At 37.9% G+C, this 25,204-nt stretch overlaps 1 protein-coding gene and 1 long non-coding RNA gene across 5 annotated transcripts in view; one reads left to right on the top strand and one right to left on the bottom strand.

Annotated features, from left to right (window-relative positions):
- Positions 1-428: 428 nt before the first annotated feature.
- Positions 429-25,204, bottom strand: part of LOC145489963 (uncharacterized) — a 62,811-nt gene continuing 38,035 nt past the window's right edge. Inside the window, exons 5-7 of one of the 2 annotated variants that reach the window (XR_014049643.1) lie at positions 13,234-13,299; positions 1,271-1,343; positions 429-818 (exon numbers count right to left, since the gene is read on the bottom strand). This is a non-coding gene — a long non-coding RNA (uncharacterized LOC145489963). Of the gene's footprint in view, positions 819-1,270; positions 1,344-12,876; positions 13,300-25,204 lie in introns of those variants that run through there. The other variant, XR_014049646.1, reaches the window with a different exon arrangement.
- LOC145489960 (uncharacterized) lies at positions 3,247-12,840 on the top strand. 3 transcript variants are annotated; one of them, XM_081469054.1, is made up of 6 exons: positions 6,182-6,239; positions 8,117-8,149; positions 8,782-8,804; positions 9,189-9,243; positions 11,490-11,521; positions 12,302-12,707. In XM_081469054.1, the coding sequence occupies exons 2-6, from the start codon at positions 8,129-8,131 to the stop codon at positions 12,459-12,461; spliced, it is 291 nt and encodes a 96-aa protein (XP_081325180.1). In that variant the 5' UTR covers positions 6,182-6,239; positions 8,117-8,128; the 3' UTR covers positions 12,462-12,707. The 3 variants fall into 3 exon arrangements, with proteins under 3 accessions (XP_081325178.1, XP_081325180.1, XP_081325179.1); XM_081469052.1 differs by adding an exon at positions 3,247-3,972 and having other exon boundaries at positions 5,577-8,804; positions 12,302-12,721; XM_081469053.1 differs by lacking the exons at positions 6,182-6,239; positions 8,117-8,149 and adding an exon at positions 12,731-12,840 and having other exon boundaries at positions 8,691-8,804; positions 12,302-12,386.

The following is a 25,204-nucleotide window of genomic DNA, read 5'->3' as shown; positions in this document are numbered from 1 at the left end:
CAGGCGAAGAGCCACCCTGTGGATATACTGCCCGAAATGCCATTATTATTATTATTATTATTATTATTATTATTATTATTATTATTATTATTATTATTATTTCTACAATGCAGTTTTTCTGCCCTTCCTAGCCCTCATTCCAACACTGAAAGCTGGTGTAGGTGTTCATTTGTCTGAAACGTCCTCAATGGACCTTTGCATCACCTCCCACTCCATGAGAGTTTGCTGAAAAAGCAAACATGCCACCCCTTATCAGAAAACCGCATTGTGTGTATAGTAACATAAAGAATAATAAATACATTTTTTTAGTTGGAAATCGTAGCTTAACAAGAAATAACCCCCAAGTCAAGTAAAACAGATGTAATTTTTGTTTTCCAATGCGTTTTATTGTCATATTTATCACCGCAGTTTGCGTGTTATTTGCTATGTAGAAAAATATGCAATCAAGAGGGTAAAGATGATTTTAGTCTAAAGCAGGCGGAGAAATCAGTTATAATTAATACCATATCCCCTTCAAAAACATATTTGTGTTAGTGATTTGTCGTAAGTCTTCTCCAGGGTATAACCGGCCAATGTCAAATCTTTATCCTCTCAATGCCAGTAAGTTCAGAGTGGTGGTGCAGAGGAAGACAGCAACAAAGATACTGTAAAGGAAAATTTAAGAAACTATTCAAGTCTGTACACATTGTGTGGGTTGCTGTTACGTAATGTACACTTCACCCGGGATGTGTCAGTCGGTTAGGTACTAAGACAAAGGGGTGGCACATCAGTCTTTTCCAGCCGCCACGCCTCTTCTCCTGGTATTTATTAAACAGCCCCTGACGTAAAAAGAATGAAAGATATCTTTTTAATGAGCGACAACACACAAACCAACACTCCTTATAAGAGTCACCACTTTGTCTCTTTCAGTGATATTTACATACTGATGCAAGTGTACCAGGAGAACAGAGCAATAAGAAACCATATACTTCAACAGGTATGGACACAAACTAAAACATGACACCCCATAACTAACGAAAAGGTTCTCCGTGCCACATACAGATGATAAGTTCAATTCTCGATAAGGATGTACTGTTTGTAGGCATACAAATCAAAGCCTTTCTGAAATTTCCACCGAGACTGCTTAGAATAAAAACCCCACTGTATTACGCCTCTGTATACTGGCTATCTGTAATTTTCACATTCGTCTTATCACATTCATCATATCTACCGTTTTTCTCACTTCCCACTTAATCATTTGCCAAAAAGTAAAAACTTTCCACATAATTACTTTGGCTGTAGTTGGACCAAATGTAGGTGAATCACAGAATGTCACACATCCTCTGGTTTTATTTTGCAGGGACCTGGAAATGGAAACAACATAGCAAGAACCTCGACAACTGAGCATTATTATAGTATCGATCCAGTTTAAGAATTTTTTTTAAAGTATCACACTGTACGGTGTTAGCCTTAATTTCTGTGTTAATGGTACTTATAAAGCTATCTTAAGTTAGATTATGTGCGAAAAGTTCACTACAGTTAGCTTATGCACACACTTTGCCGTATAAGGTATGATATTAGAGTAGTAGATGAAAAAACAAACAAACAAAAAAACAAAAAAAAACTTCGAAATAGCAAATTAGCCAAAGCAACATTACCTCTCATCGCGAACAGTTATCTGCAACACATCAGTATTGCACCGCGCGTGCAGAGCTACGTTCGCAAACTATAATTATGTGACTTAATACATAAAGGTTTGAAACTGCTATTTCAGTAGAGATAGCAAAGAGTCATAATACACGTCAAGAACACGGCGTATCAATTACAATAGACTCTCTTTGAAACAATTATCTTCGAAATAAAGTGCTGCTGAGCAATTATTACGAAAAAAAAAAAAAAAAAAAAAAGAGCAATCTTCTCCACTGCGTTAACAAATCAACGTTAGCAAAGAAAGCCATGATGATCTTGATGCTGTGGCGGCAGCTGAAGATGATATTTATGAAGATAATAATGATAATGATAAAAATAAAGATAACGACAATAATAAAGACGTAATCAACTTAACGATTGGTGTTTGTCTTGCTTCGGCTTGGTTTAAGTGACTGCATGTTCATTGTGATTGTTTCGAGCACCTTGCACACCGTTTGTGATCAATTGGAGAACTCAATTAAAAAAACACTGGTCCTTAAGTTAGTAACAAAAGAGAATTTTTCAAAATTTGCCCATGAAACACACATTAGCTATTTCATCGGCTATTTCCAGGATAACTATTTTAGGCTGCATTATTTAGCACCGCTTTCGTTAGCATGAAATCGAAGCTATGTATCAGAAATATAAAATAATTCATCAGCGTTAGGGAGGACATCGTCATGGTTGCCAAAATGAAGCTCTTAAGTTTGAAGGGTGGTCAAAGTTGTTTCTCTACCAATATCAATTCTGGCATTTTGGTCTGAAATAGGTTATGGTTTGTGTGTAAAATCGGGTAGACAGGCCTGCATGACTCCGGCGGTTCATGAGATTTGTACATTTACCGTTTTCTTTTTATTTTTGATCCTACTTAATAAAAGTATATAAACATTGCCTTTAACCGCATTGTTCAGAACTAGGAAACTGATTATAAGGCAGGTCTGAAGCAAGCTAAGGGTTTCGGGAAGCGGGCCGCGCACGCTTACCCAATGTTTCGCGTCGGCAAAATTTTCAAAGATATTTTGACCTTTAAGAAATTCGCGAAGTGAGTTTTCCTGTTCAGGTAGAAGATCATTAATTTCAAACTGCTCTTTCGCGGCTTTGAACGCTTTTTCTTCTGCAATCATGATCGCAGATATCTTATTTCCAACTCAAAGTAGTCTTGATGTTACAAATGTACATACGAAATCCGAAAACAAATTTATTTTTAGCACCGTGTGATGGTTGCGCGATCAATTTCGCAAGAATTGATCCTATCACAAAGCGCGTAAGAAACTAAATTTGTTGTGGAATCACTCGGCTGTGCCTCGTGAGTCCACGACATTTTGACCACTGTGATGACGCATATCGTTGTCCATAAGAGTACAGACCACGCTAAACCACATTCGATTTGTTAAGTAGATAGTGACCATTAGCGTAGCAGTGTGCGCTTGTTAACGAGCTGGCGGCCGATTCTTTACGTTTTCGAGTTGACTGTGAAAAGGATTTAGAAAAAGTTTTAACGACTAGTAGATTTAAACTAAAACAATCAAATTATTCGCTCTCGATTTCTATGAGTCTCGAGCTTATAATCTAATTGCTTAATAGAAACAGGATCTTAAACCAATCAGCGCGCATATTTTCTTTGGGCTATTTTCTAACATTTGGAATAGAAGGAATTTTGAGCAAGGCCGAGGTTTGAAATTTTCCTGTAAAGACGCAACGCTCCAGTTTCATTCGTTGTTTAATATATGGCTTTTGCTTTGGTTTTACAGCCCCGTAATCAGCCCGTAGGCATTACGGCAGAATAATGTCCTTGAATTAGCCAATCAGAGCGCGTGTTATTTTAGCTACAAATACAAGCCACACAATATCCGCACAATAGCACAAAGCAGAATAGTTTCGACTGCCTCTGTCGCGTGATCCATAGATAATTTGTCTTTAACAGACCTGTGCTTTGTAAAAATGTATATACGAACAGTTACAACGACTACATGTTGAAAAATTCAGAAGGCTTAGCAATACAACCAAAACCGATAGAACTTGGTTTCTCAGAAAGTGATTTCATTGTTAAAACTTTCGAGGAAAAAATTAAACAAGAAGCACTGAGTGATTGCCATGGTAACTAAACCTGAGCCAATCGCATAAAGAAGAAATTTCAGCATCGTTTGGTCAAGATCAACTGACCTTTTTCCCCTCTTACTTCAATTGACAACAAACGTCATCACATAAACAACGGAGACAACCGGATCAATATTCTGTTTTCTAGGAAAGAAAAGAACTGAAAAACAGAACATTGAACGAAAAACAGTACTAAGCGATATGAAGGTAAGGTCTGGTTGGAACAAAGCTTTGCTCACCTCGCTTTCTTGCGATTTAGAGCATATCACGAAATATATTATTTTCGTGGAACACCTCCATTGCTGACGTCGCATGCACACTGGGACGCCTTTGCACTACTTTGAATCTATTCCGTTCCGCATCAGAGAAGCCTCATCGGTTCCTGACTACGATTCTCTACCTGAATCCAGTTTAACTTCTTTACACTCTCTGTGAGTATAATGTTTGTTCTTGTTAACGGTACAATGAGTCGACTCAAAAGGAGAAGAAAACAGTTTTCACACAAATGTCTCAAATTACTCAGGAACATTTAATATAAGTTGCAATTTGCTACTTTGATCAAATCTTTCATGGCAGGTTCAATCAGTGAGCCATGGGCAGAACCTACAATGGTGTTTAATCGAAATGTTCTTCCTTTGTATAATGAAGATTATAATAAGGCAGTGAGTCAAATTACGGTCAGTCGTGTTTTCAACTGCGTATACGCTATTAGCAAATTCAAATTTGGTGGAGACAAAAGTTATCGAGATTTTTGGCAGAGCCAAACAAATCTTGTCAGCCTAGTGCGTACGGGCCCTGAGATACGAGGATCATTCAGCACCATATCACAAAGTAACCTTCGCTCCGATGTGAAAAGCAAACTTTACCTTTCCAAGAAACTATCAAATTGACAGTAACTGCTAGACACAGAATTAATTAGGCAGTTCCTGCCGAAACATGCATAAATCTTTCCTAATAACCTTTTTATGCGTTACACGTTAACATAGCTTTTGGAATTGTGATAATTGCTTAATCTTTATTTAGAGAGGGTGGCTCGAAATAGTAAAGCAAGAAAACTTAAGGCCTTCTAAGTAACAAATTACGAGCTAGATAAAAAAAAAAAAAAAACGCAAAACAAGTTCGGAGGCCTATAAACTATTTATGCATTCAGTTTTCTCAGAATTATGGCTTCCAGGACAATTTTTTTATGATCGAATAAGCATGTTGATTGACACCTGAAGTCACGTTACAGCAGGTCATACACTGTTCGACCAATCGTTCAAATAAATAAATAAATAACCCATAGCTTGAACTGAACTGGCATTGGTTCTGCGACTTCTTAAGAGTTTTGAGTAACAAATACTGTATCTAGTAGGTTCCAACGAGGCAAGTTTGTTCGGAACGTTTAAGCAATCTAAAGCCTTCGTCTACCAAAACTGAGTTTGCTCTTCCTCTTGTTTCAAAGCGGATCTGACGTGGGTACAGTATAAAGTGCTCTACGTCGTAACACTGTAGTTCTCTTAAAACCTTTAAATTTGGAGAACGATTTTTGAAAACGTTTAATTTTGGAGAACGATTCTCATTAAAATGCCACCTGGAGAACAATTTTACACAAAGCAGAGGACTTCGGTTTAGATGGCTCCTCGCGTTTAGAGTTAACACCTTTGAGCGGGATTCGGTGACTCGCTTTCTAAGTTCACTGAGACAAGAGAAAGAAAGGTAACAGTTTTCAGTTTAGTTCATCACAACACGAAGAGTTACAGTGATATCACCCAGACAGATATTTCTATGCTTGGACTCACAAGCCAACCAAACGAAATTTTTTCTTTCAGGGTAGTGTGTCATATCAGGAATTTAGAAGGAACTGAATGTGTTCAACATGAATCTTCTTGGACAATACGACCCACGTGTTGAAATGAACGACACTGTTTTGGATTATTAATCGAAACCCACTGGCAACTCAGTTCAACTCGCTTACCAACGAATACAGGGAAAGCGGAACAGCTAGACTCCGGGCAAAAGGACTGATGTATCACCACACTGGCCGTTGTTCACTTAATCCTGCGTCTTCACTCCTAGGCCGGGTGGTTTGAAAGCCGGTTAACGTTAAGCCAGGATTAAACGTTAACTGAAGTATTATTTTTTTCTTGTTTAAAAATGTTTTTCACCTCTTATATTTGGTGTAGTTTGAGATTACTACCGCTCAAAACTGAAGGGCAAACAATATAAACAGAACACCTCACCACAAAAAGTTACAAAACTGAAATCAAAATTCTCGCTAATCCTGGGTTAGCTAAAGCAGGCTTTGAACATCCCGGCCGTGATTGCTAAGGCATTCAGGTGAAACTGAAGGATACTCTAACACACAAAATGTCACGCACGTCACGAAATTCCTAATTCTCCCACAAGCCAATGAGCACCACATTTGTGGCCAAGTCAACCGACGAAAGATACCACACTGAAGGACCTGACTGACAATATTTACAGAAAGTGAGGTAAGAGTAGGCATAACTATCAGACAACACTGCCATACAGAATAGTTTTCTATTTCAGTCTCACTGATCGCATATTCTCATGGTATGCTTTCTAGAAGCCAGTTAAAATGGCTAATAACCTCCTGAAAGCAAAATTACTCTCTCCAGGTTTCGGCTGTACTATCATTCGCTTTGCTGGCTTTTTCAGGGCATCAGCCTTTGTCTTTTGCCCGATCTTAAAACACCGAAAATATCATGAAATGATTCGATCGTGCTACAGAGAAGTTGTACCTCAGTGGAAGCGTGAAATGCAAAGTCCGGGAGAGATCGGACGTAAATTCACTTCCACCATGTCAGGCAATGTTTTCGACTCGGTGGTCTAATCTTACTCATCTCGATCATGGAGATTGCAGTTATCCCTCTAAGGCTATGAATTATTTTCAGCAAGTGAGTACTTCGAATGACAAGTCGAAACATTCGCAAATGTGCAACATCTTGTGATTGTTCATCGAAAGTTTGTATAAAGACCTCAACCCTTTGAATACCAAACTTTCGCCAAAAAATACCGTTTTTAACCTTTTATTTAGCGTCTTGGCAGCCAAAAAACCTTAATGATTTTTCACTGCTTTTTCTCCTCTTTTGGGCGAACTTTTCTACAGATCGCATATTAAACTAGTGTTGGCCAAAGGCATTGCTTTTTGCGATTGAATTGTCCCTTGGCTTAACCAACAAGAAGTTTAAACACGAAATGTAAAACTTCACCTGATGAACTCGTAGAAGCAGTAAAGAGACGTTGTGCTGGCTTGCCTGCATGCCCAGCGAGAGGATACATACATTCGTCGTTGTATAAGTTAGGCAGGACCAACGTGTGGAATTAAAATTTTTCACTAAAAGTACAACAAGTTGATACAACCAACACTAACATTGCCTGTCGTGCACGTATTTTGAAGTTGGCGATTAAACAGATGTTCAACGCATTCTCGTTTATAATGCTCGCACATGGTCTTATTTCACTGATCCTTATTAGATCATTAGAGGCGCCATCCAAACGTAAAGAACTAACGACCTGTATTCCAGTATTATTCAAATATTTGGTGATCTTATAGAATAAGCACTTGAACATATTTATTATGGTAACCTTCGGCGCCTACCCAAAATACGTTAACTTGATTATTGCTATTCATGGATAATTTCTCCAAGTTCAGTGGCTATGAGCCACTGAACTTGGAAACAAAATTATGAAAGGGTGTTATGAGGCATTGCTTATTAAGGAACTACTTGTGATGAGAGGGCAGTCTAGCTTTCGAACAAGCCCATAAAGCCTTTTTCCATTCAGGGGTGTGTCGTGATATTTGCAAAATGAAAAAGTTCAACGTTAAGAAACTGTTTGTTACTCAGGCTTGCCCACACGTTTTACATTACATGTATCTGTACATGTCTTCCTTGTGCTGTAGTAAAAAACGGCAAGATCATTTTGTTTGGTCAAAAGTGAAGTATAGACTGAGCGAAACGCTTGAGCCTGCGATACGCAAATAAAAGATTAACACTTTCACCATCTGGGAACCTATGTACAAGTAGCGCAATGTGATGAGCGCTTGTTCGCAATGCGAGATTTTGGGAGTTCAAATCCCAGAGGTAACTACTGATTATTTTTCCTTTTATTCTTCATTGCTTTTGCTTTTTTTTTGTCAAGAAACCATTTACCGAAAGCAACTGTAAAACGGCCTTAGACGGCCGATGTTCGAACCCCCGGGGGGTGGGACTCCTGGTGCGGTGTACACCATCAATGAACCGCGATTTCAACATCACACCCTAAGGGTCCGCTAATGGAACACGTCTGTACTCAGGTGTCTATAGGGAATGTCTTTAACTAATTTCTGTATTTCGCTACCTTTTAGAGGACCTCGACAATGGCACAGATAGATGTAAATGTAAGTATGTATAATGCACAGTGAATGCATGTTCTGTAATTTAAATGGCATGTACTCGAAGGAATGTTCAAAGTTGTGTTCAGTATTTATGCCTTGTACTCAGTTTACTTTGACACAAACGTTTACTGCTAGCTCTCTCGCGATTTAAGGAGGCACTTAAACTTCTCTTAATAACATAATTAATTTACAAAAAAGGCACCAAATTTCTGTGCTGTTCAATGTTTTTCGTAATATGCTCTCACTTGAACTTATAAAAATGATGAGTGTATTTGCAAACTACTTACAACGAATTTCATTGTCTATTTACTGATTGAAAGTACAGTGTACTCGGCATTGAAACTTAACACAATGTTGTCATTTTTGTGTACGTCAATTCTAAGGAGCTCTTACGCTTATTATAGAGAAAATAACGTTTTTTGGTTACAATGCCAAGGTAAACACTCGAATTGAATTTCTACAGCAAGACTACTAAGATGTATAAACATACGAACACCAAAATTATGATCATACAGGTATCTAAATTTCCGAGTCTCTAAAAAACACAAAAGGAAATGATATTTATTATAACAATTATTATTGAGTCGAGATACCCTTGTTTTTGGGTTAATTTTGTTACATCATTTTCATTGCAGCAACTGGCAAACAATGCTATTGGGTAAGTAAATATCAGTTCTATTGTGTAACCTGCATTTGAACAATTTTCAACGAGCATTATGTTACGAGCTTTTTACCTGTCCCTTTTCACCATTCGAACGCTCACTCAGCTTATTTGCTTAGGACAAAGAATTTCGTGAGCCAAACCATCATACACAAGTGGTATTTGAGTTTAATGGCCATGTAAACAATTGCTGGTGGCACTTTTCATAAATGTTTTCAAAGAATGTACAACTGCCGGATAATAACTGTCAAACCCAAATACAATCGGGTCGTAAATATACACTTATATCACGTAAAAATGTACTTACAATTTATCATTCTGCATTATGTTCCCCTAGGTCGAACAGAGATCTCATTTTTTTTTTAATTTTTTTTTTGACAGAGATCTCATGCCATTGTTGGATACGATGTCTCAGTCTAACATGACAAATCTAGAGGTGAAGATATTTTTGTTGCTTAAAATATATTCTCTAATGGTACCAATGAACAAATTTCTGTGTTTTGACTAGTTCCTTGAGCACCCATTCGTTATACATGACTTGAATTGTAACAGCAGGGGAGCAGGGATAGCACTGTGGTGAGAGCACTCGCCTCCCAGCAATGTGGTCCGGGTTCGATCATGGCCGGTTGCCATATGTGGGTTGAGTTTGTTTTTGGTTGTTGCCTTGCTCCGAGGGTTTTTCTCCAGGTTCTCCAGTTTTCCTCCCTCCACAAAAACCAACATCTCCAAATTCCAATTCGACCAGGATTGAGGACCTGCTTGAAAACCATCTAAGGGTGGTGTGGCTTCCTCTCTAAATTTTGTAATTTATTTACTTATGACTGTAGCACAGTAATGGATGTCCAATTGAGTCAGTCGATTTCTTTCTTGTTTATTGGATACCCATACCTCATGCTTTAATTATGTGCACTTAGACGGGTGGTTCTCATACATTGCTGTTTCTACTACTTTGCTAAACAATATCGGTAATACATCTAGTTAGAAACAGAAGCACCAATCTCCCGACTCAGTACTACCATGCTAACTTAACAGAACCATCCTATGTCCCTCAAAAATTTACTCAAATTATTTCATTGCTGTTGACATTTTTGTTTTTGCGAATACCCAACCCAATAAACAAACTAAAGGCAACAAACAAAATAAGTCACCTATTTACAGTTGTATACATGATTTAAATAGGAGAAAAATAAACCATAGAATCATAGGTGATCTTTTGTTTTTGCTGTTGTTGTTCTTTATCACTTCCGTATGCTTTACTTGTACAAATAATGCTACTAATATCCTGTGTATATCTGCTACCTCCACTAAAAAAGAGTCTTCTACAATTATTTGCCATAAATTTAAATAGGGTGACAGGCCTAACATGACTCCAGGCATTCCAGATATTTTTTATTTTTTTATTTGCTGTTTGAAATAAATTTCGGTTGTCTGACCTATTTAGCTTCATACTTGTCTTTTCAGGACAATAATGCTGTGTTATTAGAACGAGTTGTTGGTTAAGTCAGCCCTTCAACTGTGGTCCAGCAAATGTTTAGAGATCATAGATCTGCAAGGTTTCTGCTGTTACACTAACCATAATGTAGCATCTAGTACCTATGTAATTTGCCACATGTTTTCCTGCAATGGTAATTATGTCTTAGCTCATTTCTCTTACAAGTTCTGTTTAACGCTCTCTAAACGTGTGCTCTGAGCCGAAAAGGTCTAATAATTGGTGAAGATGTTTATCACTAGAATTCTATACCATTTCTGACTGTTTTAAAAACTGTTCGAAGATGTTCTTGGTGTCTACAGAATTTGGACAAATTGATGAGTGATTGATTACAGGGAGCAAGGATGGCGCAATGGTGAAAGTGCTTGCCTCCCACCAATGTGACCTGAATTCGATTTTGGCCTGGTGCCATATGTCGGTTGAATTTGTTGTTATTCATGCCTTGCTCCGAAGGTTTTTCTGTGGGTTCTCTGGTTTTCCTCCCTCCACAAAAACCAACATTTCCAAATTCCAATGCGACCAGGATAGAGGACCCACATGAAAACCAGCTAAGGCTGATTTATTGTAGCTTCCTCTCTAAATATTGTAATTTATTGACTACTTGATTGATTGACTGATTGATTGATTGATTGATTGATTGACTGATTGATTGATTGATTGATTGACTTATTGATTTATTGCTAAACCAATTAAAACACAGAAAAATGACTTAAGTCATCCTTAAGTCATAACAATTACCAATTAGAGATCTTACCCTACAGTCTAGGAAAATGTAACAATAATTAGTAACACCATAGACATATATATCATTCTACCCAATGCTTTTAGGGGATGGTGCAGACATAGACAGGCTAATTTTGTATTAGTCAAAGCTATTTATCATCCATTGTTCAAGTTATAAAAGGAAATAGTAGTCACTAGGTTATTACTACAAATTAAAAACATGATAGGGCATGTGAAGGGAAAGGTTTACTGAAACATGATATGAGAACATGCAAATTTACTTGTACATAATTTACTCTTCCATTTTACGTGTATGTCATTTCATAACGCCAAGATAAAAATTTCCATTTGCAAAAGTCTTTTTTTAGGCCTAACCAAACTCTAGAGTGCAGCCAGTCAAGATCCTCTAAGCTTTTAAATTATTAAATTACTGAATGGACAATCTCATTCCACTGGCATTAATATTACAGGTTCTGAATGAACATCATGAAGACGAGATAAGGTGAGCTTTCTTTGTAGTTAGTTGTGGAAGATGTTGACTTCTCTGCAATATCCTTAATAAATTTTCTACTTTGTAAGTACAACACATAACCTTCAATTGTTCCAGCCAAGTGCATGTACCTTACACTCACACTCGCTGATGGTTAACATTTATTTACTTGGTTCCCGTGTCAATTCACATAAAACACAGGTCTCTGCACCGTTCAGGTTTTAATCTATACTCAGAAACATCAATCCATTCATAACTGAGTGCAGTTGCCTTCCATGTCATCTGATGAGTTTCAGAAACTCAATTTCACTCACCAGCTGTCAGGCACACACAAGGAGGTGACTTCAGTTACACAAAAAATCATCAACTGAAGATGGAAAACAGTACAGTGAAACCCTGCTCTGCGGACATCTGCTTAATACGGACACCCACTTATAACAGACAGTTTTCTTTGACCTGACAACTAAAAAGCTCAAATATTTTCTCTTAAATTAGCCCGCTTAATACAGACACCCAGATAATGCAGACACTTTATCATGTCCCTTTGGTGTCCATATTAACAGGGTTCCACTGTACTGTTATCTGTGTGCCCTTGAAGCCATGAATTGAAGTCTACAACCTTTAATTTAACAATAATAATAATTTATGATGTGATGGATATCTGAGATGAAATCCAGACAGGCTACATATTTTAGACTATCCAATGATACAAGTAAAGGTACCTTATCAAGAGAACCAAGTTTCTAATTTTCAAGGCACCTGATGGGTTCTTTTAATTTGTATTATATCAAGCACCATTGTTCAAATCTGGAAGGAGGCGCTGGAAATCCGGCAATTTTTAGAATTGAAGTGGGCCTTATCATCTAATGTGCAGTTGGTGAGTAAACTGCTCATCGAACGGAATTGCTGTGACCCTACAAGTTATTCAGATGTCATTTTGATTTGCAGTTAACTGATAGTCACATGTCCCCAAAACACTGCCTCGTCTTGTTTACTCCCAACTGGTGTTTACAACATGATATGTGACATACCAATTTAAATAATCATGGATGACTAATAATTCACAGACACTGACTGAAACAATAAGCAAATAAAGAAAACAAAGAAATTAAGGAATTTTTCTTCAATTTCATAATGCACTACATCTATGCCATACTTTTTTCTCTGAAAAAGGATATACATTTACTGGTAATAAACAATGCTTTTTTTTTTTCTTAACAGGTTCCTAAAGAACTGTAAGCAGTACAAAAAGATATCCTGTTGTTTGGAAATTGATACTTCAAGTTTTATCAATATGATAAAAAGTTGGTTTCTAAAGTATAGCGAAAAGGGATTAATTTGTGTTTTGTAATGAACAGATCAAGAAGAAAGTATCCACTGAGAAACATATAACTTTTATATAAAACAGTCTAGTGCACTCTTATTAACTACTGACTGGCAAAATTGAGACTATTGTTCTCTTATGGAATGGAATGTATACAAATACATATGCATGCACACATGCATATACGTACGCTTTATACAAGAGTAAGAAGTAGCTGTATTTTTCCATCCGTTAGTATATATGTTAGTATATATGAGTTATTTTGCATTTTTGAAAAAGCAACTTTAAAAACAAGTTATATTAAATACTGTAAGTGACATTTCTAACTTCAATGGGGATATCCCATATGTGGATTACTTCAATTTTCAGCTACATGTATTTGTAAGCATGTATGCAATACCTTGAATAGAAATAATAAGCCTTCTCCAAGTAATCAGCGGGCATCCAACCTACCAACATTTTATATCTGAAACACAATTGAAATGACATAATAAGGTTGTAATAGCTGTATTAAATAACAGTTCAGAAGAAACAAAGTATCTTGTTATATTGATGAAAGGATATCCAAAATATGTATCCAATATATACACATCTACACAGAAAGAGTAAGATTATATACGCCTATACAGAAAGAGTAACATTGAAACAATCTGGATACTTATAGCACCACATATATTGTGTCTGTGACAAAAACCATACCGTACCCGATAAAGCAACCCCCCCCCCCCCATGAAGTAACATCAAAAAATTGTGGCCGCTAATAAATCCCAAAAGTAGTGACCCCTCCAAAAATAGTGAGCCCAATCCCCCCCCCCCCCAAGGAAAATGGTGAGACCAAAGTTGAGTAAATAAATATATTTATTTATCCAATCAAGTAAGTCAGGTGAAACACCTTAACAGCAAGAAGAGGGTTTTTCCAACCTGAGTTGCTTGCCCTGTGCTGGACATGATATCATGTCCAGTAAATGTACAAATGTCACAAACGGTAGGGAGGCGTGGAAGCCTGTCAACTCCATATTACACTAAACTTTTCCCAAATCCAGTGAAAAGAATTTTGAAAACATCCATTTTGTCAGTCACATATTGCAAACGTTTTTGTTCTTCTTTCAGCTGTGTAAAATGAATGAAACCCTTAGGAAATCACTCCTCTTTGAAAGAGATCTCCTAGTGTGGTTGGCAAAACACCTGTCAACTATCAGTGATCTGACCAATTACAGGTTGCACTAGATTCTAGTGCACAGAAGGTGCCTTGGAACAGCGGCATACAACCTTTGTCTACAGGCTCCAACGCCACAACCCCACCCCATTTTCCCCTTGGCCACTACACTCTCAGCCACTACCTTTTTGGCCCTTCCAGCTGGAGCCTGTTCATTGACCAGGTTGCCAACTCCCATCCCCACCCCTACCCCCAATAAGTCCCCTCTTTGGAGTACCAGTACTGGTTTCATGCAGTAATAACATAACTGACAAATATCAACCCTCCAAGTTGCAACCATTTTAGCCGCCATGGCAACTAGAATTTGGGAGCTGGCAACTAACTTGAAACAAAAGTCGCAAGCCCGGTGACTAAAATCAATAGCTTCAGCAGACCATTATCCGGACTGACAAGAGTTCTCTGAACATAATGAATTCACTCGTAAAAATAAGTTCTTCTCCCATTTTAAACCCACTGAAATTGAGACTAAAATAAAATGAAATGTTTAATTCCAGAGCCTATCATGTAATAAAGAACAACTTTGCAGCACATCTTTGAGTTTCGTATGCAATGAACTTTGTTCCACTTGACTGAACTTTGGCATGTGATAATTTTGCTTTTGAGAAAGAGATATGAACGCAATGTGTACAAATTCTGTATCTTTGGTACATTGATGCCAAGTTTGGTTTTGTGCCATGAAACTGGAAAATGCTCACAAAAAATTGTACAGCGCCTTCGCAGCATTTTTCTGCCGAACATGGCTATTTTTAAATGTGGAAAGAAATTTGATCAGGGCAGATTTTGATCACGCACTAGATAACCACTTCTGAACAGGAACATGCATCACGCAATCAACAAAACGATGCTATAATTTTCGTCAAGTTTTATCTCAACACTTGATTACCCATGTACCTTGAATTTACTCTTTTTTTCAAACTTGTTGTCAAAACATTTAGTCGGCAGATGGCTTACCTGGGCTTTTTGGCACATATATTTCACAACTAGCTCATTATGTTTGTGTGAAGGGTCGGTCAATTGATGAAAGATATTGTTGCTGTTGTTGTCTGTTCTTAGTGGCTTTTCTTCTAGTACAGGTTTTCTGTTCAATGAGTATGAGTCACTTTTCCTAACATGCTTAGCAAGCAGAGTTCAGAAAAACCTGTCAATCTTCAAAAGGAATTGATCGCAATTTTATATGATCATCAATAATAATCAGCTAATGCTGTTCAGAGGCAGTTGCGTGATCTTAGTAATAAGATTGGTCCCGCTTTGCAGTCAGTTTTTGTAACTAAGAAATTAGAGCAAGATCTCAAACCTAAAGAAGCCAAGCCATCAATTGTCATGTTGCTGTACACAAGAATTTGGCAGTCAACAAGCATTTTCATGAAGCGCATGGTAGGAGCGATCTTTTGAATGAGAGTGATTTCAAGATTCTGAGAAAGTGCCAAGGCAAATTTGATTGTGTAGTGTTTGAAATGCTTTACATCACGAAAATTCAAACCAAATGGACGCCATACATGCGAAACTCTTTGTTTAACTTGTACATTATTTTCATCACTTATTGTTCATTTTAGTATATATATCTTAGTTTTTATCCATTTTTTTTGACTTGATAATGTCGTTATGGTAACGTCAAAACATTGTCGATTTTAATTCAGCTTTTTAGCTTTTTAAATCTTAGAATGTTTTTAAGAAATGTTCTGTCGCAATATTTTATCGTCAAATTATTTGAATCACTTTTTATTGAACTAGCTCAGGGACTGCATAACTTATTATTTATTGTTTATTATCTAATATATTAATTGGTTAATATTGATTAATAAATTAATTTTTAAACTTTGGCAACACTGGTGACCAAACATAAACTTTCATAAACTTTCTTATCTTGGACGGTTGATTATATATGTAACAACAGTCCAATAGTTATACGTATTTCAAACAGAAAATTATTCTCAAAATTGCAACACTACCACTAATCAGCTTCGAACTCTAGGATGAGAGGGTGTGTTGTATTTTAATATCATTCCTAAAAGTAAAGCATTGATGGCTCCCATAAGAACGGTATGCTTTAGCTTATATCTATTGTATCTGATCAATGTTTGCACAAACCTAGCATAGTTTACATGATGCAAGACCTCTTGCACCGAGGTATCTGGAGTATAAACTATAGCGCCTTTAGAACGAAAGCAAACAAACTTAAATCTTATTTTGGACATTTAATAGAAAAAAAAATCTCGGCACGAATCACTAACTTGAGTAACTTGAACGTACTGCGCGTCGACAACAAGACTAGTAAACTTATAGTTAGCTGTTTAGTTCATTCGAGAAGGTACAATGTAGTCTTAATAGTATCTCCTCGAATAAAATCAACACGCTGTTAGTCTTCCAGTCATGTTTTCGTATTAAAAGCGAGAGAGTTTTGACCTCTAGTAATAACTTTCTCTTTTATCATGAAGCCGTGAAGTGTAAGGTCAGCAATGTCAGCCGTAAAGGTCAGCAATTTAGGTCCGTAAAAACTGTCGTTACGGTACAAGTTGTAAACATTTCGTTTGGCTTACTTACCTCAGCAAGTTTAAGTAGCTGAAATAGCATTTGCGGAACTAGCCTTAGAGATGTTGCACGGAACGGGCCGCCCGGAACGAGAAGAGCAACAGCGGGGTTGGAGCGCGACGGTAGCTCCGAGCAGTCAACCATGCAGACATTCTCGTCCCCAGAGGCCGCGCTCCTTGTGGTCACCAAGAGCACCAAGAGTCGCGATTCTTGGTGCTGACTGAAAGGAGCGCGGCCTCAAGTCCGGTGAAGACGTTTTACGCAGGCCCGCTTAGGTCACACGCGCGAATCACGCGCGAGTTATGCGCGAGAGAGAGGCCAGGCTGCAGGCTTGATACCCAAATGTGTTGTAAAACTGCTCCACTTACACGGGTAATTGATCGATCCGACATCCTCTATGATTAAACTCTCGACTATGTCGGCTTTTCTCTCTGGCAAAGGTATTGCTATAACCCCGTTATCCTATTTGTCCCACTTTGTTGATCATCCAAACTAAAAAAATCAGTGAGCCAACGTCCAATTTTACACCCTGACAAATCGTATATCATCAGATGCCTGACAATAACGCGCACGAGAAAAAAAAAACTATTCCTGCTTCTTCATTGCTTATTCTTTCCTTCGGCTTCCACGAAATGAGACCCTAGTAAAAACAGTCATTTCAAACTAGATTCCTCAAGGAAAGCACAGGAGAAGAGAAGGTCTGGAAGGTACGGCGAGGATAATTTGCAAAATCCATAATGAAATTGAAAAAACCTAACCCTAAAACTAGCAGAGAGACCCTAGACTCCAAAATGAGGCTTTCAGGGCTGCCATAAGGAATACTAGGCTCTCTGAGTATTTCCAACGTTTTTTGGTTTTGTTTTGTTTTGTTTTTCTGTAAGCTCGGTGAGTATTTATCACTCTACTCTTTTTTGGTCTCCGCAAATAAGCTATTATTCTTATTTTTGTTTTGATTTTTTTGTTTGTTTGTTTATTTTTTTCTTGTAAGCTTTGTAAGTAATAATCGACTTCACATTTTGTTCTGGCCCCCGCGCTAGTAAGCTTAGCTTAAGTCCCACTGACCAGTCTGTTTCGGAGGTTTAATTATGTTCATTCATTCATTCATTTAAGCTGGGATAATTCTTCAGTCTTTATTCACCATATTGCGTTCTACGCATTATAACCACTTGGATCGGGTGGTGGGCTTTAAAATACGGGATTAAAAAAGGTAATTACGCACCTGTGCGAACCCGAGCCAGGAAACGATTTCTGTGACGTAGGAATTTTAAGCCAATCACAGTGTAGCTCAAGTAGCCCCAGAACTACTGCGCGAAGTATTCGCTGCGAGGAGCACTCGAGTTTCATTCTATCATGGAATCTGATTGGCTAAGGAGAAACAAAAGTCATTACGTCACAGAAATCGTTTTCTGGCTCGGGTTCGCAGACGTTACTTTCGGCGGAGACAAGCGACAGCCGGAAATACGTCTGCGTTCGCAGGCTACATGAACAACAGCTGCAGGTTTTTAAACTACAAGCAAAAAAAAATGAACTCCCAGTGTGCTATAAACTGATTAAACGGAGGACCATTGTACGCTAATGAATTCAGTCTGCATTTGACAGGGCTAAGTAAGAAAGTTTGTAATCATTTATGGCGTTGCATGCGCAAGTGTTATGTTTTGAATGCTGTTTTTGCATTCGCTTTCACACCCGGTCCTCTCAAACTTATCACATGTAATAACCAATGATTAAATAGTGTTTTGCCATCATCTCTATTAAAATTTTGGGCTCTAGTCTTGAATTATAAATGCCCAAACAAATGTGTTTTTTAACCGTTTTTATGGCTTTATTTGTGATTTTCTTGAATTTCTTTCGGTGAAATCTTCCAAATTTTTACAGCACATCGCTTCCAGTTGGATACGCATTTTAAACACGAAAAAAGTAGGGTTTATAAAGGAAGTTTTTTCGATTTTTTTTTAAATTTATGTCTTTTACCGCTGCCTTATACGGATTTCCCTGAAAAACGAGCTCCGACTAAAGTAAAATATTTACTACCAATCTGCCAAATTTTACGGAATTTCACAGAAGGAAACGCAGGAAAATTTACTGTCAGTTTTGCTTTTTGTGCTCATGTTGACGTCATAAAATTTCCAAAAACACTGACGTTTTCCTTCGAGCGGGCAGATTACTTAGCTGTCGTCCTCACTGCGCGTACGATCGTTTAACTATAGGGAGCCACCTTAAACATTGTGATACAAACCGCGAAAGCGTAAGCCTGGGCATGTTCTGGATAAGGGTTTTAATTGGACGATGTTTGACCCTGCGATTTGATTGGGTACGAGGAAACAGAAAATAACTTAAGGTCTAAACATTGGCCAATAAGAAATATGCGCTAGGAACTTTCACGGATACTTAGGCCCCGTCCATATACGCGGGAGAAGTAAGATAAGAACCTTTATTTTTCAAGTGTCGAAGTATTTAGCCCTAGAGGACTAATTAGGAGCACTAACAAGAATGAGCCTACAGAGAAATTTGAAAACGCATCAAATCAGTGTTTTCCGTCCACACTAAGTACGCCGGCAGTGGTGTTCCTGGCCAGTTTTTACCTGTAAGCCAGGATATAAAAGTTAAAATGTTTCATATTGCATAATACAGGTAAATGATACAAGCTTTATCACCGGCAATTTTCGTATTTTGCAGAAGGGGAAGCAATTTACCGACTTCCACTTAGAGCGAGACAGCATAACTGAAGAATGTTTAATGTTATTAGTTGTTAAGGTCATTCCACTGAAATAGAACCTACACTGAGATTTTTGTGAAACTTTGCCTATTAACTGTTTATATTATAGGAACTTAAATTTTGAAATAAAAATGGGGGGTCCCCATGTTCGTTTAACAGCAACATTACCTTGTTTATACCCAATAAATCCTTATAATAGCACCATGATTGTAGTCACGATTGCTCTTTTGCTAAACTCAAAACTCATCTTTTTAAGAAAACTTATTATTCTTAGCTATTTTTACTTTCTATTACTTCCTTAAATGCACATTTTTAATTATTAAGATTAGTACAGCTCATTTTGGCGAATTGTACAGCGCCTAGAGCAGGCATGGATAGGCACTATATAAATATTTATTTATTATTATTATGCTTGCTAAATTCACGTTTCCGACGATTGTTTTTTGTTCTACATCGAGGATTAGTACGTATTATTTTACACAGAGAAATTTATTACTCAGCTCAAAACAATAGAAAAAATTATAGGTTACCATACTCATTTGCGAGAAAATGACGATTTACCTCTATGGCGAAGTCCAGTCGTAAAGAAAAAGCCGCCATCTTTTAATGCGCGCGCGCTAATCACGCGTGAAATTATGCGCAGTAGGGATGCGCAATGCAATACTGGGGAAAGACCTTAAGTTTCCTTTTTTTACTTCAAAGGCGAAATACCCTATAGGCACTTACGGAACTTACCGCCCCACTGGGTATAAAAGCGTTAGGACTATATATCAGCATGACCAGCAAATAGTTACGAGAGGAATTTCAAACGTTTAAACAAGATAACAGTGATAACAGTTGGCAGTATCAATGCCAACCTTACATATGCCTTATATTAGGGCGCTGGTGTTGTAATGCGGAGGTCCCGGGTTCAAGGCCTCCACCCTGCCACTAGCGGGATCTGTTTCTAGGTAGTCCAGAGTTCAAATACTCGGTCACGCTTTGTAAATAGCCAACTGGTCTGCCTTCTCCCAGTTGGGATATGATTTAACTTTGTTACGTTTATTTGACATATTTGTTTCCTTTGTTTCAGTGGCATGCCTGTAAATTAGCTAAGCTTAGTGCTTATATAGCTAAGTGCATGACCATTATAAATAAGATTTACATGTTTTACCTTTTTTTACATTGACCTATTATCAGTTATAAATGTTCAAAATTCGAATGCCAATATACGCGGCTTCTTGGCACAAAACTCTTGGATGACTGTGTCGGTGTCGATGGTCCTATTTCTGTAAGCACGCAGGAGAGCGAGACCAGACAGCCTCTCTGCTCCCCTGGTAGACCGAATATAGGTCTTGGCCTTCCACATAGCAGTAAACGAACGTTCCGGAGTTGCTGTCGATACGGGTATAGTGAGTAGGATGGTGAGGATGGCTGTAACATTGGGAGACAGTTCTTTATTGGTGCAGCAAAGCGTATACTGCAGAGTGGTTGGTTTGTCTGCTGCATCAACGTGCGCCCACTTTGCTTTCCATTGTACAATCTCAACGTCAAATACAGCTCCCTCCGTTAAGTCGGGTTCATATGCGTGTTCGGTTGGTCACTCTTCTTTATTATTTCGCCTAATGCCTTTTTAACGAAAAAAACTCAGACAAACAAACAAACTAACAAAAACAGCCGACCTGTTTTCCCCTCTGTTTTTCCCTGGGTTAACAGTTTTCTCTTTTGTTAAAATCGCTTCGATCGCTCCGATCGATAGAGGAAAAGTTGAGCAATGCTTCCGACAACCAGTATGGGATTGCGACGATCGTCAAGATAGAACTTAAGTCTATCTCTGCGACAACAATAGCTGGAGTGTGGTTTCCATATGATCGCAACGATTCCTGAACATTTTTGCAGCGATCGCATCGGTCATATCTTAGGAGTGTTCATAGTTTTTTTTAGAATTGTCTAGTTACCGCCGCAATTTCAATACTAATTTGGCGGCGTGTGCGCGATTGTTTGCGGAGGCGGAGCTTAGCATATATTAATATTCTCGCGGGAAGTTTAAAATAGGTCACTTGTATTCTCGTGGGAGTCTCCAAGGGACAAATTTGGAAAGAACACTACGATGCTAAGCAAACGCTTTCGAAATTCGGGTTTTGCGACTACTTCCAAAGTTTGAAATCCCTTGAAAATTTCTATGACGCTTTCTAGACTGTCAGATAAAAATATCCATATAGTAAAAAAAGAAATCTAGCAATTGAGTGAAGATAAATTGCGCCTCAAAGTGCGCTGAGATCGACTTCTCACACAAGCAGAATGCTAACATAGTCAGGTTTCTTTTATTGGTAGAGAATATTTCAATAACTAGAGATATTTTATTTATTATACAGAATTAAGGGTTTTCACTCTAGTCAACGGGTTACGCTCACGCGCCCCGTCATACTATTTAATGACTGCACGTAGCATGCATACGTTTTTGCTGCTATATAATAGTAATAATAATAATAATAATAATAATAATTTTTTTATTTTTTTTTTATTTTAATAATAACTTTTTTAAAATTTTAGCGTCATTATGTATTTATTTAAACTTTCAATTTGATCTTTACGCGGATGTCTGTTAAACCTGTAAAACATGTTTCCGTATCTAATCATGATATCATGGTTACTACAACTAATAATAATAATAATAATAATAATAACAATAAAGGAGTTTAATTATAACTACACTGTTTTACAAGATTGCCGTGTGGGAGCCTGACTGACACTTGTTGTAACGTTGGTCAATTTCCCTATTAAAGCGTCCAAGAGAGTCTAATTTCCGTAAACAGACGGGAACGCTATTCCATGAAATAGCGCCCAGCTATGGCCAAAGCCACGCTTACTGTAGTTCGTGCGCGGCTTGGGCAAGTCTAGTTTGATCTCAAAATCCCTTAGATTATACGGTGTACTGCGGATGCTAAATGAGTTCTGCAGGTACTTCGGAGAAACCCTCTTAATTGTTTTAAACATCAACTGACATCGCTCGCCGTAAGCTTTTTTTCGGCGAGTTGAAAGATTGTCCCAGAGGAGTCCACTTTAGAGAAAACTGACACCTGTTTGATAACTGGACCTGGTAATGACCCTGGCAGTCCTATTTTGGAGTTTTGGCAATTTATTGCTGAAGTTAACGTCAAGTTCATTCCAAACAGAGCTACAGTAGTCAAAGTGACGTAAAATCAACGCTTGGTAGATTTGGAGAGCTGTGCTTTCGGAGATGAATGTTCTTACACGCTTAAGGGCACCTATGGCTGAGGATATCTTCTTGCTCATTTCGTGTTCAGGTCCATGAAAGGTGTTCGTCAATTAGTACCAAGCCCAATGATTTGGCTTCTTCAACTTTTTCTGATCGATTTGCCGTCGATCTCAATATTAATTTAGGTATTCGAAAGAGCATGCATTCGTTGATTTGCAACTGACTGCATTGTTCGCGATCACTGTCGTGCAACAAGCTCGATAGAAGAACGCAGATCAATGATTAAATTGTTCTGTTTGACAATGGTGACATTTAAAGCTCTGGGATTGAGTAAACTTAAATGGCATGTTAAGCGATTTAACAAAAGACTCTGTAACTTCAAAGTGACAGAAACGGTCATAATATCATAGCAACCAAAGTCAAAATCAATATTCATTGTTGTTCCCTCTTATCTCGGTTAATCTGGCTACATACCTAAAACATTCCACCTTAAGTCAAGCAAACTTTACTCCTAAAGGCTTCTTGCCTCTTTTGCGTTGTCGAAAAATATGTAACCGTTTATCTCTAATTGAAACCGTCCCTATTAACAGGGTAACTCTTTCGTTTCAGAATTTCGTCTCAGAAGCAAGGAGGCATGACCTAGTCATATCGCATTGCAATCACGGTTTCCAACCATAGATAAGACAACGTGATAATGCAAGTAACAGCCATATTAAATTAGCCCACTCGTACAACCAAGTCCCCAGTGTTACTACTCAACTCTATAATGCCGAAAGGTGGCTTAACATAGATAATGCAGTGCATTTATTGTCAATGTATTCCAGCTAAAAAACGAATAGATAGCTTGACTTCGTGTTCAACATAAAGAGGCAGAGGACAGACCTTACTGAGAATATTTTTCGTTAGTTCTTCATATGCGGTTATGTTTGTGGTTCGAGGTAAAAAATGGCAGAGTTTCCGTTCCTTACCACTAATAATCTAAACGGGAAAAGAAAGATTCTCTTGTTCGTGCAACGGATACTGAGCTTTATAGTTCAGCAATCTTTCTCATGGCAGATATTTAAAAATATAGTGACCAGCAATTTGAGAGCTGAAGTTGTAACACTTGGCTATCAGTTCCCGACGCGTTTCGTCAAACTTTCGTAGACTTCCTCAGGAAGTTTTACAAATACACATCAAACGGTCATAATATTATAGCAACCAAAGTCAAAATCAATATTCATTGTTGTTCCCTCTTATCTCAGTTAATCTGGCTTCATACAAAGAAAATTCCACCTCAGTTATGTCAAGCAAACTTTATTCCTAAGGGCTTCTTGCCTCTTTTGCGTTGTCGAAAAATATGCACACGTTTATCTACTCAATTTACTTCTGTTAACGAAACTGTCCCTATCAACAGATGAACTCATTCGTTTCAGAATGCAAGGAAACATGACCTCTATATCGCATTGCAATGGTTCCAGTCACAGATAAGACAACCTGATGTTTACAACTAGCAGCCATATTAAATTAGCCCACTCGTGAAACCACGATTCCCCAGTGCTACAACTCAACCCTAAAATGCCGAAAGGCGGCTTAATATAGATAATGCGATGAATTTATTGTCAATGTATTCCAGCTAATAAACGAATGGATAGCTTGACTTCGTGTTCAACATAAAGAGGTAATGGACAGACCTTACTGAGAATATTTTTCATTAGTTCTTCATATGCAGTTATGTTTGTGGTTCGAGGTAAAAAATGGCAGAGTTTCCGTTCATTACCACGGATAATCTAAGCAGAAAAGGGAAGATTCACTTGTTCGTATAACAGATACTGAACTTTATAGTTCAGCAATTCCTCTCCATCAATTGTAAGAAGACAATGATTACTTTGTTTTGGATGAATATAGGTTCAAATGACGAACATGGCAAATATCTCAAAATACGAATAAAAAATAAATAAGGAACCAAAAACCTTGAAGTAGATTGTGAGCTCTGTAAACGACGGGAAACTAACCCGGACTGGGAGATGCTGTAGAACAATTTTTTAAATGCTTAACTACATGTAGCCAAGTGACCAGCAATTTGCAAACTGAAGTTGTAACATTTGGTTATCCGTCCCCGACGCGTTTTGTCAGACTGTCGCAAACTTCTTAGCTTCAGGGAGTTTTACAAACAAACAACAAACGCCTAGATATGAAGGCATACAATCGGCCGGATTGCGACCGGAACAGGCGAACCTGTAAAATGTCTAGCCAAGGCGTGAAAATGTTTGAGGGTCTCGTGATGATCAGTGCAAACCGAGTTTGATTTGAGGAACCAAATTTAGAAAAAAAGAAACTGACTGGAGGAGAAAGAGCACAGAACAGGAGATGATATGAAGACTGAGTTCATACTCTGCAAGGTGCATGACAATGACATGACGGTCGTTACATTTGGTTGGAAGGGAGAAACTGGAAGGTGGAAATTTTACTGAGGAAACAGATGTTGCACTGTCATATCGACTGCCGGACTTGAAATTGTTTCACGTGCTTACTAAATGTTCGAACAAATTTGATTGCCTAATTAAGGAGATGCTTTTTATTAGAAAACTTAAACCATCCCTAAACGTGCAAATAGACTCGATTCGCGCAAAGGTGATCCTTTGTTATTATGCTAATTTGTAGAGAGTTTATAGTAGTAGTAAATCAAACCCTCGCATTAATTTATTAACTTTGCTTTAAGAATGGTGTCA

The sequence above is a fragment of the Orbicella franksi genome, chromosome 6, assembly GCF_964199315.1.
Source record: "Orbicella franksi chromosome 6, jaOrbFran1.1, whole genome shotgun sequence".
NCBI classification, from domain to species: Eukaryota; Metazoa; Cnidaria; class Anthozoa; order Scleractinia; family Merulinidae; genus Orbicella; species Orbicella franksi.
The sequence above is the reverse complement of the archived record's forward strand: the minus strand, read 5'-3'. Positions and strand labels throughout refer to the sequence as shown.